This window comes from Adiantum capillus-veneris, chromosome 14, assembly GCF_014529385.1.
Source record: "Adiantum capillus-veneris isolate H3 chromosome 14, ASM1452938v2, whole genome shotgun sequence".
Lineage (NCBI taxonomy): Eukaryota > Viridiplantae > Streptophyta > Polypodiopsida > Polypodiales > Pteridaceae > Adiantum > Adiantum capillus-veneris.
This window is the reverse complement of record NC_140944.1, coordinates 65,093,951-65,110,510: the sequence shown is the minus strand read 5'-3', so window position 1 is coordinate 65,110,510 and position 16,560 is coordinate 65,093,951. Positions and strand designations below refer to the sequence as shown.

The following is a 16,560-nucleotide window of genomic DNA, read 5'->3' as shown; positions in this document are numbered from 1 at the left end:
GCAATGTATATCTTCTATGATAGATGAGTATGCTACTGACCCTAACTTTAAAGACGTAATGTCACCCCTTGCAGTGGAAAAGAAAGAAGAACCATTCACCTTGCAGGATGGTTATCTTCTCCATGGCAATAGGCTATGTGTTACCCACTCCCTTCGTGAGAAAGTCATGTATGAATCCCATGCTTCTCCCTATGCGGGGCATAGAGGCATTCAACCTACTCTTTGAGGAGTAGAGACGTAATACTATTGGCCTACCATGAAAGTGGACATACAAGAGTATGTTTCAAAATGTGTGGTATGCCCAAAGACTAAGTATGATAGAGGGAAGCAGCATGGATTACTTCAGCCATTGCCAATCCCTAATTCACCATGGGAGAGTATATCCATGGATTTTATCTTTGGATTAGCCAAGTCTATCCATGGGAATATGGGAATATGGACAATAATCGACAGGTTTAGCAAGCAAGCACACTTTATTCCTATCAAAAAGACTATTAAGGCACAACAAATGGCAACTCTCTTCATATCTCAGATTTTCAAACATCATGGATTGCCAACATCCATCGTGTCAAATAGAGATCCTCATGGTGTCACAAGGAACACAAAGATTGTAGTGTACCAAGTCTCTCTTGATGGGAGAATCTATAATACAAAAGCCTATTGGAGGGGGGACCGACTCCACATAAATCCGGTCCTCAACTATTGTCAAGTTCTCTAAACTCTCTCTCTTGCAAAAGTATTGTTCATGCCAAGTACTGGTCTACAATTGGTGTTCCATTTTTTTTAATAGCTGAGATTATGATGGTTGAGATATATGTTGGATTAGGGCCCTCCTTGTTGCCATCTAGCCGTTGGTGCTCTATTATAATCCTTTTATCGGTAAATCCCTTTTTAAATGAACAAAGCTCAAAAAATTTACTGTTCGTGTGCATATGAGATGATAGTGACATCGATAACAAGTGTGGGGGTGCCCCAACACCTGTCTTCTAATCCAATTGGTATTAATTTTGTCTAGATCTTTTATTTTGATGGTGGTAGTTAACAAACCCTCCACTTTTGGATTCTTCGTATCTACACATTGACTTGGATCCTCAATATGCGCCTTTATGTAAGCGAAGCAAAACCAACACACAAGTCATAGAAGTAGGAAAAGAGAGACTCAAAGCAAAGGGAGCACAACATGTAGACACTTGGACACATGGATCCCTCTATCCTTTTAATCCTAAGACCAATGCCTCTCCTGCATTTACAAATCCTAATGGTCTATTGACCTTTGCTGCTAATGGAGAGAATGGGTTGTTTGGCTATTGCAAAGCTTTAATTGGCCAAATTGAAAATCACAAATGCAAGCTTCATGATCAAGCAAAGGAGATTCTACGACTCTCTAGTTTGCATTGTAATGACCAGAAAACCATATTGCAGCACAAAGCGGAATTACATGTCCTGCAAGAAAAGGTGCACAAGTTATGAAAGAAAGATACGAGATTGGGTGCTCGTGTGCGAAAGAAGAAACTACGAAATCTTGCAACCTTGAAGGTTGGATCTAGTGGTCTTAAAGAATCCATCCAAGCATTGAAGTGAGGAGTCCAATCTTTCTCTCTCTCTCTCTCTCTCTCTCTCTCTCTCCCCAACACAATAAATGATTGGACCATTAGCGCCATGCACGGTATTATGGCCAATTAAATTTTCACACGTGTCAGCATGCTAATCATATCATAAATGCATCGACTCCACTTACTTTTGGTGATTTGGTCCAACGGATCGCATATGCATGGAGAGAGAGAGAGAGAGAGAGAGAGAGAGAGATCAGCACTACCAATAAAGTTTCCCATCTAGAACCAACAATGAGACACAAAGCCTATTTTTTCAATTAGAGCAAAGCAGTAGGTATTGTTTTGTCTTAACGTAATGCCATCTATTCATATTGTCTCTGTTTACCTAGTTTCATGCTCCGAAGAATCGTATATGCCATTTTATTGAACCTAAGGCCAACGGTGCACGAGTGCTACATAGTTCATTCTAGAAGTGCCCTTGCGCACCGTTGATGCAATATTAAGCGCATACACGTGTGCACACACACACATGCATATTAATCCAATCTTGTTGGTGCCAACACACACACACACACACACACACACACACACACACACACACACACACAGAAAGAGAGAGAGAGAGAGAGATTTACTTAAGATTGATGTTGCTCTAGGGGGTCACACACACACACACACACACACACACACACACACACACACACACACACACACACAGAGAGAGAGAGAGAGAGAGAGAGAGAGATATTATAGTCTTACAAGGCAATGGCAAGAACAAAGGCTACTGCTAGAAAGGCTAGAAAAGGTTTGGATTTAGTTGTTAAACTAGGGGGCAGGTCTGCCAACAAGAAGAAGAGACCTTGAAATCTTATGAAGATTTTGAAGGCTCCAAAGATGAAGAGGATACAAAGAAACCTAAAGCTATTCAAGGAAACCTGGAATGCTCAGAAATGCATTGACCTTATTGTACCAAAGCATCTCTTTTAGAGGTTAGTCCCGTCAATATGCGAAGAGGCATGTTTTAGCACAATGAGGTGGAGGCTTGTTGCACAGTTGGAACTTCAAGAGGCAGCAAAAGATTTTTTGCTTGAATAATTCAATGATATAAATATTGTTGCAGCACGTGCACACAGGATAACCATTATGGACAAGGACAACAAATCCTTGAAGAGACTAAGATGGAGATATGATAAACTGCTTGTACCCACAAATTTATAAACAAGAAAATGACCAACATTTTGCTTATGCCTCCATCAAGGCCACAGTCAAAGGTGAAGATTGTGGAGGTCACCCATGATGTCAATACCAAGGCCAGAGCTCAATGGGAAAATCAACGCGCAAAGGAAAGGAAGAAACTAAAAGAGAAAGAAAAAGTACCACCCACTTTTGAAGAAGAGATTAAAAGCTATGACTCAATAACACTGGTACATGCAAAGTTGGTCGAGGCTAGAAGTAGTGCCAAGCAGTGCCAGGGGTGCTCTCGTGACCATGCTATGGCGTATGGCGATAAGGCGCTACGTGTCGCGCACGGGGCGACCCGTTTGGCGGGCGTTGGTTGTGTTTTGACGGCTACAATGAAAGTCGGTGGCGGGTGGCATTGTTCGGCAACGAGACGGTGATGATGATGTGGTAGACCCAAATATGGGCAGTTTCACACGGACCATTGGTCCCCCAATACTACGCCCCCCCCCCCCCCCCTCTCGAGCTTGAGAGTGGCAATGTGAGTAAGAGAGGGAGAAGTTGATCTCAGGAGATTTAATCCTTGTGAGAATTTTCAAACGGAGCCTCCGAATGGTCCAATCAAATTGGAGTTACTAAAAAAGGGCGAGGCTCTCCTGTAGACCCCTTTTTTGCTCATTTTAATGGGTCCCCCCCCCCCCCATTTTGAATAGTCAAGTGCTAAAATAGCCAAGAGTGAGCCCTTGGGGTCGTTTTTTGTAAGCTCGCCGTTTGTGGCATATGGGTGCTTGTATAGGCCTCGGATAAGCAATCAAAAGTCGTTCCCCTTGTTCTCTGGTGTCATTTCCCCCTTCCCCTCTCTTTTCTCTTGCTCTTTGCGTGTGTATTGGTGCTGACAAATTTATGTGCCCACGGACCGCCTTGTGGTGCAAAGGGAGTGAAAAGTGAGTTGTGTGGGCATTGGGTGTGTCGAAACAAGCATTGGCAATGTGTGTGAGCTGAATGGTAGCCTTGCTAGAATGTGTGAGTTGAAAGGTGTGCATGTAATGGCCTGTCAGAGTGTGTGCGTTAGGTGTGTCGAAACAAGCATTGGCAATGTGTGTAAGCTGAATGGTAGCCTTGCTAGCATGTGTGAGTTGAAAGGTGTGCATGTAATGGCCTGTCAGAGTGTGCTGTAACATTTGAAGGTCAGGTGAAGAGAGGCCAGATGAGTGGATTGCAGATTTTGAGTTGCATATGTTGTCACTACGTATGCCGAATGAGGATAGCAAGATGCAAATTTTTTTGTTGGTGATGCACAATACAACAAAAGTGTGGTACAAAGCTTTGAAAGGTGAGTCAAGGCATGCTTGGCCGACTCTATGGGCACATTTCCTACATGATTCTGCAAAGAGGCATCCCCACTTGAGATGGATGCCGGACTGAAGGCGCTCAAACAGGATGTAAGTGAAGAATTTAGTTTGTTTTTGGATCGTTTTATAGCTTGTTGGGTAGAGTTAGCGGCGGCCATGCAATTGTCTAATGGCGACTACTTTAAGCTGGATAAGTTCATGGCTGCATTGGAGAAGTACACATTATTGTATTTGCACCGATATCGTGCCACTCTCATCAAGCATTTGCTTTCTATTTCAAATCATGTAAGTATGGCCAGGCACCAAGGAATTTTTGCAATTTCTTCTTCCAAGGTTGCACATTGTGATATGGTCTTTTGTGCAGTAGAAAAATCTCAACCCCCTCATAATCGTAGTTTGCAACGTAGCCGAAATCGAGCGTTGGCAAGTTAATTTTATGTATTGCCAAACGCAGTGTCTATTCATCAATGGCCACTACCACCCTACAAAACCAGATGTATACCTTTATTACAAATCTTTTTCTCAAATCCATGTCCCATTTGATGTTGAAAACACTTTGTTGATAGACGACACACCACATAAGGGTTTACTTAATCCATCGGGCACAACTCTCTCTCCGTCCTCATTTGAAAGGCATGAACGTAACTTCTACCTGGAGGATATTTTGATCTCGTATCTGTAGAATTTATATTATAGCCCATTGACTGTTCCAAAATTTGTACTTACAGATACTCTTTGAAATGCTAACTATGTACATTAATATGATTCTGTGTACATGTCAATGTGGTGCCAATGATGTGTGTGTGTGTGTGTGTGTGTAGCTGTTTAAATCTTAACTAATAAGACATAATTGAATTTTTACATTCAAAAGATAGCTAGCCAAGAAATAATGAACTGATATGTACAAAAATAACTCAGTATCAGAATTATTTAGGTACAATGATTGTAGGAAAGAGATCCTCTTTTAGTAAGACAAGTAGTAAATGAACTTCCCCATTCCTCAGTGAGTACATCATTAAAGTAAGGTTGCTTGTCAAAGAAAAGAAAACCCTCCAAGATAAGATAGAGTCCTTACCTGCATCCATCCAAACAAGACAACAATTCAGTTAGCCTTGGATGTGTTTTACAGGTATCAATGGACCATATCAGTTGTTATCCATGTCCATCTTACATAATTTAATTACTTTAGACAAGCTAGGTCTTTTATTAGAATTTGTATGTTTAGCAGTCTTTACATATTTCTTCCAAATGAGTGGTACAATCTACCTTTTAATCTGATTGGTGAAGTCCACCAGGAATTAAAAATAAATAAATTATATATAGTGAGGTTTACTTGTTTAGCCATAGCTCGGTAGCTATGCTTAAGCTCACAGTAGCAACCATATACTTACCAATCAAATAGAGTATAAAAAACACTCCATTTTTACCGAGTGGAACCTCATGTCACGAGCCATAGTCCAGTATTTATGCCAAAAGCTGAGAGTAACCACCATATACTTACCTTCAAGCTTCCAATATTTCTATTAAGTCCTTAACATCCCATACAGTACTGTACTGTTCGGCCCTGTTTGAGTTAAGATACCTTCAAGTTTCCACCGCATGGGTACTAGATGGGCTAAGAAATCCCCAACACCTTCTCCTCATATAAAATCATGAGGGAAAGTATTGTACAGAAGTCCAAGTGTTGCCATAGTTCATCAAAGAAAAAACCAGACGTATCCATGCAAGTGTCCGACAGAGATCATCACCATTTTTGATGAAAAAACGAGTTTTTAATACCCAAGGTTCCATTTATATCAAGTGTACTTATAAATCACCAGCCATAGCCAAAGCCAAATGTATGAGCTATATACTTACCTTCAGAATCCCAAGTGATTAGTCTTCACACAAAAAACTGTAGTGTCCGGCTAATGCTGAGCCTGCAAAAGTCCTGTAGTGGCTAAAACAGAGCCAAAAAAAGTTGATTTGAATGTGCCTTACTTCAAAGAATAAACTCCTCCCTCCCCCTTTTTTTTGAGAAAAAAACTTAGTTAAGGCGGCAGTCGTCAAGACCCGCAGCGGCTTGAACAAAGCCAAGAGAACCCGAGAGATGCCAAATGATGCACATTTATTTTTCCAAAAAAACCAGTCGACAGAAAATCCCCAACCTCTCTAACAAATCCAATTAGGTAAGCTTTTAGCAATCAAATGTCTTGCTATAAGATCTAAGAGCCACAGCGGATAGCTGTCGAAAAAAACCAGTCAAGTAGAATACTGTCGAAAAAAACCAGTCAAGTAGAACCACTAGTTGAAAAAGATTGTATGTATACAGTTCAACGCTACTGCATGCTATGAGAGCTAATGCAAGCAGTAGCAACCAAAAGTTATGCTACTAGAAACAACTAATAATCAAAGCAAATGACTATTGAACCATCAAGCAGTTCTTCCTTTCCTTAAAGATTTTTACTCAAACACAGGCATGAGGTAAAAAAAGCCTAGAAGAAAACCTGAGAAGTTTGAGTAGTGAGCTCCATAGCTCGAACCGTGAAGCGATAAGAGAGGCCAGCCGCCCTGCTGTGTGGTGTCATCAAGCGGTGCATAGAAAGCATTGCAAGGGGAGATCCATAGCCAAGAAGCGCAGGCCGCCTACCAAGTGTAATGAGAACCCGACGTTTTACTCACGCTCGTTATTCCGGGAGAGACATTCTTTATGCTTTGTTATGCAAGGGCATAGTCCCGTGGCCCATTAGTGGCTTTTTGTGAGCAGTATCCCATTGCTGTTTGACAAGTTTAATGAGTGCTAAAGGGGGGGGATATATAGACGGAGGGAAAAAGAACCAAAGTAATCATAGTACCAAAGTGTGTGTGTGTGTGTGTGTGTGTGTGTGTGTGTGTGTGAGAGAGAGAGAGAGAGAGAGAGAGAGAGAGAGAGAGAGATACAAATTCATCTTACTATTCAAATAAAGATACAACCAACTAAAGAATTCAATTGAAAGAAACATTGCAATGGAGTTCATCAATATAGATTTCAATTGAAGGAAAAGTTACACCCAATAGAATTCATCCAAGTTACATTGGCACAATTTGAACTCATCCATGGCATGGATGCAAGGGTGAAACAATAGCCCGGATCTACTTGGCACAATTGGTAAGTCTCTTCCAAATCTCTTGAAACCTCCTCCCTTGAGAGAGAGAGACAAGCACACTGCTCCAATTTGCAACTCAAAAACACGAAATCTACAGCACACTAGACTCAAGTTGACCCAGTAACCACGAGAGCTGGTCGCAAAGATAGGCTTCCTTGTTGGCCATATCCCACAACCAATGCACTCCAAGAGACAACATTCCAGACAGAAAGCGCGTGAAGCAAGTTTTGTGCTTTTTGAATTACTCCACATTTGACATACATGTCGACCAAGGCAGTGTCAAGCACGATGTTTTTTCTAGATGATCCTTGACTAGCAGTATCATCCTGAATATTTTTGTCCATCTTAACGTCTTGCATAGTGCCACATGCCTTCAAAATGCAAGCATAGGTGTTTGCATCTAGAGAGATGCCATCTCTTTGCATCCGTTGAAAACAACCCAGAGCTTGCAGGCCCTATCCTTGTTGGGCATATCTTGCAATCAATACGTTGCAAGAAACGACATTCATGACAAAAAGCTCAATGCACTCCAAGGAACAACATTCAAAACAGAAAGCACCTGATCAAGTTTTGTGCTTTTTGAGATACACCACATTTGGAATATATGTCAACCAAGACAGTGCCAAGCACGATGTTTTTTCTAAACGACCCCTGACTAACAGTATCATCATGAATATTTGGGTCCATATCAACGTCTTGCATAGAGACACGTGCCTTCAAAATGCAAGCATAGGTGTTTGCATCTGCATTTGCTATGAAAATAGCCCAAAGCTTGTTGGCCCTGTCCTTGTTGGGCTTATCCCGCAATCAATGCGTTGCAAGGAACGACATTCCATACATGAAGCTCAATGCACTCCAAGAGACGACATTTCAGACAGAAAGTGCCTAAAGCAAGTTTTCTGCTTTTAGAAGTACACCACATTTGGCATACATGTCGATCAAGGCAGTGCCAAGCATGATGTTTTTTCAAAACTACCCCTGACTTACAATATCATCATGAATATTTTGGTCCATATCAGCGTCTTGCATAGTGCCACATGTCTTCATAATGCAAGCATAGGTGTTTGCATCTGGAGAGATGCCATCTCTTTGCATCCGCTAAAAACAGCTCAGAGGTAGCTCGCCCTATCCTTGTTGGGATACCCCGCTGAAAACAACCCAGAGGTTGTTGGCCCTGTCCTTATTGGGCATATCACGCAATCAATGCATTGCAAGGAACGACATTCTAGATAGGAAGCTCGTCAAGCACTTTTTTGAGCCATCTGAAATATTTAACATACATGTCAACCAAGCAACAACATCTTGTGTAATGCCACATGCCTTTAAGATGCAAGTGTAAGTAGGTGATTGCATATGGAGAGATGCAATCTCTTTGCATCTACTGAAAATGCCTTTAAGATGCAAGTGTACGCAGGTGATTGCAAATGGAGAGATGCAATCTCTTTGCATCTACTAAAAATAGCCCAAAGCTTCCTGGCCCTGTCCTTGTTGAGCAAATCCCGCAATCAATGCGTTGCAAGGAACGACATTCCGGACAGGAAGCTCATCAGGCACTTTTTTGAGCCATTTGAAATATTTAACATACATGTCAACCAATCAACAACAGCTTGTGTAATGCCACACGCCTTTAAGATACAAGTGTATGGAGGTGATTGCATCCGGAGCCTATTCCATCTCCTTACATCTGCTGAAAACAGCCTAGAGCTCTTGGCCTTGTCCCTGTTGGGAAAATCCCGCAATCAATGCACTCCAAGAGATGACATTCCGGACAAGAAGTTCCTAAAGCAGGTTTTGTGATTTTTGAAGTACACCACATTTGGCATACTTGTCAACCAGTCGACCAAGGCAGTATCAAGCACGAAAGCGTAGGTGATTGCATCTTGAGAGATATCTCTCTCTTCTCACGTGCTGAAAACAACCCAAAGCTTCCTAGCCCTACCGACCCTTGTGGGGCATATCCTACAATCTGCAATCAGTGCGTTCCAAGGACACGACGTGCCAATAAATTGAGAGCAGCTCATATTGAGATTGAAAAGCTACGAGCATGGTAGCAATTGGCCGCACGATAATGGCAGTAATCGCACGTCGATTAATTGCTCTATGTGGATGAGCGTACTGCCTAATTTCATTTGAAAAGAAGAGCTTTAGGCTGTATATGAACTTCAGCCTAATATTTATGAACTTGAATTCATGAAAGAAATAATCTTACATATATTTGTCGCTGTGGGCGGAAGGCAAGCGTAGCGGTATGGGGGAAATTGCAGTGGAATCTTGCAGGCTACTCCCTGCGTATCACCCGCATTACTGCCAGGAGGTGCAGAAGAACTCCACAGCGCATCCTCAACGCAGCTCCCTGCCACTGCCTAAACCTTTCCTCGATTACCTAGAGTGCAGTGGAATTTCGCCCTCTATCTACTCTATCGCTCAAACTCTTCCCCGCTACATCAGGTACGCATTCTGTAGCTCTCCTAGTACTTCAAGTTTGGAAGGGGTACCTGCTTGTTCTTGGTACACCATGGATTGTTGCCGTGAGTTCATTGTGGCCTCTTCGCACTCCAAATACATGATTATGGCTTAGTGCAAACCATCCGGGGAAAATCATAAATCACTGTGTCCTTGGGAGCAGGGGTATTATGTCAACTATCTGCGCAAATTCTACTCGACTTTGAGCCACTTCTTTTCCAGATCATTTACAGCTGAGAGACATCAGAAGTCATATATCCTTCTTGATATATCAAATAGATCAACTTTTCTCGGGTGAGCACAAAGTTGATAGCTTTGGAGGTTGCATCAAGAATCTGTTCGAGACATTAGACCAGGCTAGTCAAGCTCTTGCATGGAATACCTAGACTTGGCTAGAATTTTTTGTTATTGGTGCAAATGGAGACATGGAATGGATCTTGCTAGCTTGAGGGTCTTTCTATCATAGCAGATTTCCATGTTTATTACCACTATTCCAGCCGCAAAATTTCAGAGAGTGGTAGTAGTTTGGGTGTTGTGTTCAGTGACGATGGAGCACTGTATGATGGTGTTTTCACTCCTACTCTTTGGCTTATTCTTCACCCTTTTTTGTGAAGAGCCCTCCTCGTTTCATCTCTTTCTACAATACAAATTTTGGTGCCCAAGGAAACTCTTCACGGCTCAAGGCTATTACCAAGGGATCTTGGCACACTTTTCAGAGAGTTGGAAGCTGGATGGAGAAGACGAGTGGAACGTCCAAAGCAGAGACAACAGATAGATGCCATTATGTAGATGACAAGTGGAACTCTAAAGCAGAGATAACAGACAGATGTCCTTTGTAGGTGAATCTGGGCTCTTCCTGGATTCATCTTTGTATATATTTTAATCGTATTAGGGGACATGCAGATTTCACGTGAAATTTTTGTTCAAGTTGCCAAGTAGTTGATATTTTGGAAATTCTTCCTATTCTTAGTGGTGCGTATGCCTTTCACTACCTTTTTTGTTGCACTAATTCTTTCTATCTAAGCTTTTTTTCTCTCTGTGGTGATTGGTATGTGTGTGTATTTTCTTATGACATAGTAGAAGGACAATTTCCAACCCTCTTGGAGTTGATAAAAATGCATATGTTGGGAGATTTAAGAGATTGAAAACTAAGAAATAGTCTTGGTGCTTGTATTGTATATTTTGTGGATTTTTCGGAGCACATCTTTGTGGTGATTGGAGTATGTATTTATTTTATGTTGGGGATTTTGGGATTGCACCTCTGTGGTGATTGGTGTATGTGTCTATATCATCTTGGGGATTTTGTCCTCAGGCTTTTCGATTTAATATATATATATATATATATATATATATATATATATATATATATATGTATATATGTATATATATATATATGTATATATGTGTATATATATATATATATGTATATATGTATATATATATATGTATATATGTGTATATATATATATATATATATGTATATATGTATATATATATATGTATATATGTGTATATATATATATATATATATACATATATATATATATATGTATATATATATATATATATATATATGTATATATATATATATATGTATATATATATACATATATATATATATACATATATATATATATATACATATATATATATATATATATATGTATATATATATATATATATGTATATATATATATATATATATATATATATATATATAGAGAGAGAGAGAGAGAGAGAGAGAGAGAGAGAGAGAGAGAGAGAGAGAGAGAGAGAGAGAGAGAGAGAGAGAGAGAGAGAGAGATGAAATGTTATATTAACGTCTTCAAAAGGCCAAAGTGACCTATGAGACCAGAAAGTTACAATGTGGTGGATCTGATACAGAGTCAGAGTAACAAGATGACAAAAATGAAATGACAAATGTCACAATAAAATACTATGGATCCTAAACTACCAGGTGGGACCTAAGCAGCTAGCTGGGATAGCTAGATCACAAGAGATCCAGCATCGGTCGCTGGCGGATCTCATCAATCTCCTCCATGGTCAGTAGTCTGACCGGGCGTCGTGCATGTCGAGCCAAAGTGATCCGAATCCTCTGATGCAGCCTCCGTCGATGCTGTGTAGTCCTCCGCAGTCGTGGGCGTCTGGATCTCCCCAGCTCAGTCGCTCGGTCGATGAGAGAGAGAGAGAGAGAGAGAGAGAGAGAGAGAGAGAGAGAGAGAGAGAGAGAGAGAGAGAGACGCTTGGCTGAACAAGCAGCACATACAGGGCGCACGCACATGTTTATAGACACATGCATCTCATCTTTTTCTTATGAAACTAGTGGTTGGTTGGGTAGATGCTTTGACAGTCTTTTTAGGATTGAGCTTGTGTTTCTTATGTGTATTCTTGAACTGTCTTGCAAGGGTTAAACCTGGATTTGAAGATAAGATTCCTAGCCTTGAAATCGAATTAGGCTGTAAACTTTCTCCCCTTTCTTGGTTACAAGGGTTTTATAGTTTGCCACATGATGCTCACATCGCTAGCTCTGAAGCGTATCGAGCAGGCAAGGTAAGTTCGACCCTCACTTCTTGGAACTTAAGCATTTTAAGCCACTATGAGAAGTCTTGTTTCTGTTTTTTTCAGATATATGGGATAGATGCAGCTTCTGGAGCTGCTGTATGTGCCTTGGGTGTTTTAGAAGGGGACCATGTTCTCGACCTATGTGCTGCCCCAGGTACTTCATTAACTTTTCTGCACACCAACTTGTATAAACTTGGTACTTGAGCTTGCCTGTCGCATTGTAGGAGCTAAACTCTGTATGGTGGCGGATCAGTTGGGTAATTCTGGCACATTAACGGGCGTAGACATTGCACGCCATCGATTGGCTGCTTGCCGCACAATGCTCTTAAAATATGGGCTTGGGAAGTATTGCCGACTTTTTGTTGCAGATGGAACCAGCTTTACCCTGCTTCCATCACAGCAGGGCTTAGTCAGCATAGAGGTCGAATCCACGTCAAACAAAGTAGTGGATGGAGTGTTAAAAGAGTGGACTTCTCGAAGAACACGCAAGGAAAAGAAGCGTGATGCGAGACTTCAAAGAGAAGGTGGAAAGCCAGAGCTGCTTTTCTATGGAAGCAGTTCGGGTGTGGTTGGATTGACAAAGGAGCAGATTTTTGAGAACTGTTGCATGATTGAGAGGAATTGCTCAGAGAATGGTTATGACAAGGTGCTTTTATACTATTTAGCAGAAATTTGGTTCTTTTTAGTCTTGATTAGAGAAGAGGCATTTAAATGCAAAAAGAACAAGATTAAGTTGCTGCTTGCATACGGTTATCAGGGTGTGTGTGTGTGTGGGTGTATGCATGCGGCACGCTTTGGTGTGCCTCTTCTTCAACACAACTGGTCGTTGCTCTCGTCATTTTGTTTGGTGCTCAAACATCCACAGTATCAGGTTGTGTCGCTGGCCTCATCTGTGCAGTGTAGTGGACACCACTTGGAGGGGCTTCCCAAATCTTCTTTCACAAGCCAAAGGCCCTACTTTGAGTTGCGTTCGATGGTCTTTGTGGAGGTGTAGAAGTTGCTCAGCCTGGTGAATTCTTGGTATCGGTTGATGAGCGGGTTTGCATTTCTTTATTTGCTTTCTAGGTTTTGCTTGTTTTGTTTTTCATTTCTTTCAGCTTGCTTTTCTTACTCTGCTTTATGTGTGCATGTAAGTATGTTTGGTGGATGCATAGAGTTTTGTTTTGCATGCGGTAATTTTCCTCGTGCTCTTAAAATTGCCTTTTGGGTGGGTGAGTGTATGTGTGTGTATGGGTGGGTGTGTGGGTGTAGGTGAAGTCGGTTTAAGAGCATGCTTTTTGTTTTCTTTCACTGGTTTCCTTCTTTTTGTTTCCTCCTTTGTATTCCGCGTCTTCCTTGATTTCTTGTATTCTGTGCCTTGGGTTGGTTGGGTTTATTGTTGCTCGCTTGCTGCTCTGCTCTTTGCTCGCTCTACTAGGTTCTTACATCAGGTTCCTCAAGGTTGTTCCCATTAAAGCCTCCTTTATTGTCTTCTTGGAGTTCTCTCTCCAGCTCAGGTCGTCGGAAGCCACCTTCAGCAAGTGGACTGATTTCTATCCTGGATGCTAGCACATTGTCAGCTCTAGTGCAGTGTTTGGTTGCTCATTTTGTGGCTTCTTCTTGCAGTTTCTTGGTGATGTCAAGTGCCTCTTCTTCCTCATCTTCGTCATCAACTGCTACCTTGGCTTCTGTGTATCCATTGCTTTTGCTCTCAGATCCTATCAGTTGGCAGGCGATGCCCGACCTTTGAGCTATTGCAGATGTTCCTTTTCCTCACCAATGGTAGCTTTTGGTGGTTCAGGTTCTTAGTATACAATAGCAGAGTATGCACGCTTTTTTGGATCTCACTCAACCATCTGTTGAGGGGTTAATTGGAAATGCGATTTGGTGTTCGTGAGGTCCAGAAGTTTGTTGCAATTGAGTTGGAGTGTTATGGGAAGCCGTGTTCCGTTGTGGATGTGTTAGAGGTGTGGTTTGAGAGATCGATTCCTTTTTTATGATGTGGTATCTCACTCTGGCATGTGACATAAGGTGACGCATATTTGAAACCACTTTTCCTTTGCAGTAATCCTGCAATGGAAAAGGCAAGCCCTCTTGGTACTTTCCAATATGATCTGCAAGAGCAATGTTTCTGAAGGTGGGAAATAGGTAGATAAGCGTCCTAAAATTGTTGGTTGTATGTGTCCAAGGGGTATATCCTGAGGCTAGATGAAGCTGAAAGTATGTCCACTCTAAAAGTTTCATCAAGGAAGCTCGGATAGAAGGCAAGTTTGAAGTTACGCCAGGTTTTGGGACTATGAGGTTTCTTGGTTAAGGTAGCCCACCATATGAGAGCGCTATCTTTGAGGACTGTAACTTGCAGCACTTGGATTCCTCGGTGAAGTTACGGTTGCTGAATAGAATGTCGAACTTTTGTAAATACTTGAGAGCATTGTGAGAATCTTGGATGGGTGAAAAGGTGAAAAACTTGATTGTAGCACCACCATCCTTGAAAGCTTTGGGACCAGAATCTGTCGTGTTAGGTGCAGCGGAATGAATGTTGTATTTTCTCAAGATTAGTGATCTCTATTGCTCAAGGTTCCTTTTAGTTCTTTAGGGAAAGAGAGAGCTTTCCGTCTTGAAGAGTGCTGTGGTCACGAACAAAGTGAGTGGATGTTGTGCGTGCAAGTAAATGAGACTGAGAGAAGGAGAGAGAAGAGATACGACACCGAGAGGTTGTAAAACCCTCCTCTGAAGGCCCCACTCTCGTCGGCGAGAGTGGTCTATTCTTTGATTGCACAAAGGTGTACAATGCGTATGCAATGGACAGGTGTAAGTTGGACTATGCCGATGACGATGACGGTGATGACGACAACGACTCGACCCCGACTCGATGGCTAAAATTTGTAGGCTTCTAATCGCTGAATTTGGGGACTGTTTCGGTGGCTGAAAATGACTGTTTTGGCTGCGTTTTCTTGGGCTAGACTTGGGGGATCATCTGCAACTGAATGGGGGACTGATCTGCTACTATCCCTCTGATGAGAAGCTGCGTTTATCTATGGCTGAAATCTGCGTTTTCTTAAATGCTGAAACTGAGGATCTGCTAGCGGTAGTGATGGGCTGAAAAATGCTGGGAAGAACTAAGGTCTACTTGCGTTTTTGCATGAGAAAACGCTGGCTGAAAATGGAGTGGGAAATCGCTAGGCAATGGCTGATCTGGCGATGGATGAGGAAAGGCAAAAACGCTAATGCTGCTGTGGTTCTGTCGCGGGAAAAACACCGAGGGTGATGGGAGGTATGGCGATGGGGGGTCATGAGGGGGGGTACTGCTGAGAAGTTGCCTGTTGAGCGGGAAGCTCCTGCTGCCTCTTCTGCCAGAAAGTGCTAACTTGGGTTTGCTTATATATTAACATAGCAAAATTGCCCTACCTACTTTTGTTGGAAAGTCACTTAAAAATAATAAGTGAAAATCCCAATAAATAGGAAAATAGGCTAAATGCATTGGAAAATTCCCCTAACTGATGCTAATGGATTCTGATGGGAATTCCGATGATCATGCTGTGTGCAACCGGAGGATATGCATCTATGCTAAGTGATTGGGCATGCACGCTCTACGAATAGACTCACAAAAGTGCCGGATCACTGCTAATCTAACTTGATCGGACTGACTGAACCCTGTTGTGGTGTAGCTTGTCCACGGACACATAGGGTTGGGATGTGTCACGTGACACGCCGAGGGTGCCGAATAATAATAATAGTGATGATGCTGCCCATCTGATGAGTAAGATGGCGGAGGATGAGGAGTAGGTGGAGGTCTAGTGGGCAATGGTGGTGGTACTTCGGAAGTGACAAGTCGATGTTTTCGTGACGCCATATGCTTGAATGTCACGTGCACATTTAACCCTATGTGCAGGTGGACAAGCTACTTCATGACAAGGGTTCAGTTAGCGTAGGAAGTGTTCTAGCACCTTTTTGAGTCTGTTCGTAGACCGTGCATGTCCAGACTCTTAGAGTAGTTGCATTTCCTCTGGCTGCACACAACATGATCATCATATTACAATAAGCACCCATCAGGAGCATTTTAGAGTGCATAGAACCCATTTTCCCTATTTTAGCCATTTTTCACTTATTATTATTAAGTGACTTTGTTGGGAAACTGGGTAGGGCAATTTGGCTAAGTTAATATATAAGAAAGCTAGCACTAGCACTTTCTCGCAAAAAAGGCAGCATGAGTCCAACTCACAGGCACCTTCTCAGCAAGACCGGCAGAATCCCTAGCGTTTTCAGCCATCAAGAAGCCTAGTGTTTTCATCAACTGCAGATCAGCCCCAGCGTTTTGCAGATTGCAGCAGATTCCCTAGCGTTTTT

The 16,560-nt window shown here is 42.0% G+C and overlaps 1 protein-coding gene across 2 annotated transcripts in view; it reads left to right on the top strand.

Annotated features, from left to right (window-relative positions):
• The first annotated feature begins 9,388 nt into the window (after positions 1 to 9,388).
• The window catches only part of LOC147442515 (S-adenosyl-L-methionine-dependent methyltransferases superfamily protein), a 29,667-nt gene continuing 22,495 nt past the window's right edge, over positions 9,389 to 16,560 (top strand). Inside the window, exons 1-4 of one of the 2 annotated variants that reach the window (XM_086528673.1) lie at positions 9,389 to 9,657; positions 12,078 to 12,222; positions 12,298 to 12,388; positions 12,459 to 12,880. In XM_086528673.1, coding sequence (XP_086384799.1) covers positions 9,458 to 9,657; positions 12,078 to 12,222; positions 12,298 to 12,388; positions 12,459 to 12,880 — 858 coding nt within the window. In that variant the 5' untranslated portion in view covers positions 9,389 to 9,457. The remainder of the gene's footprint in view (positions 9,658 to 12,077; positions 12,223 to 12,297; positions 12,389 to 12,458; positions 12,881 to 16,560) is intronic. The other variant, XM_086528672.1, reaches the window with a different exon arrangement.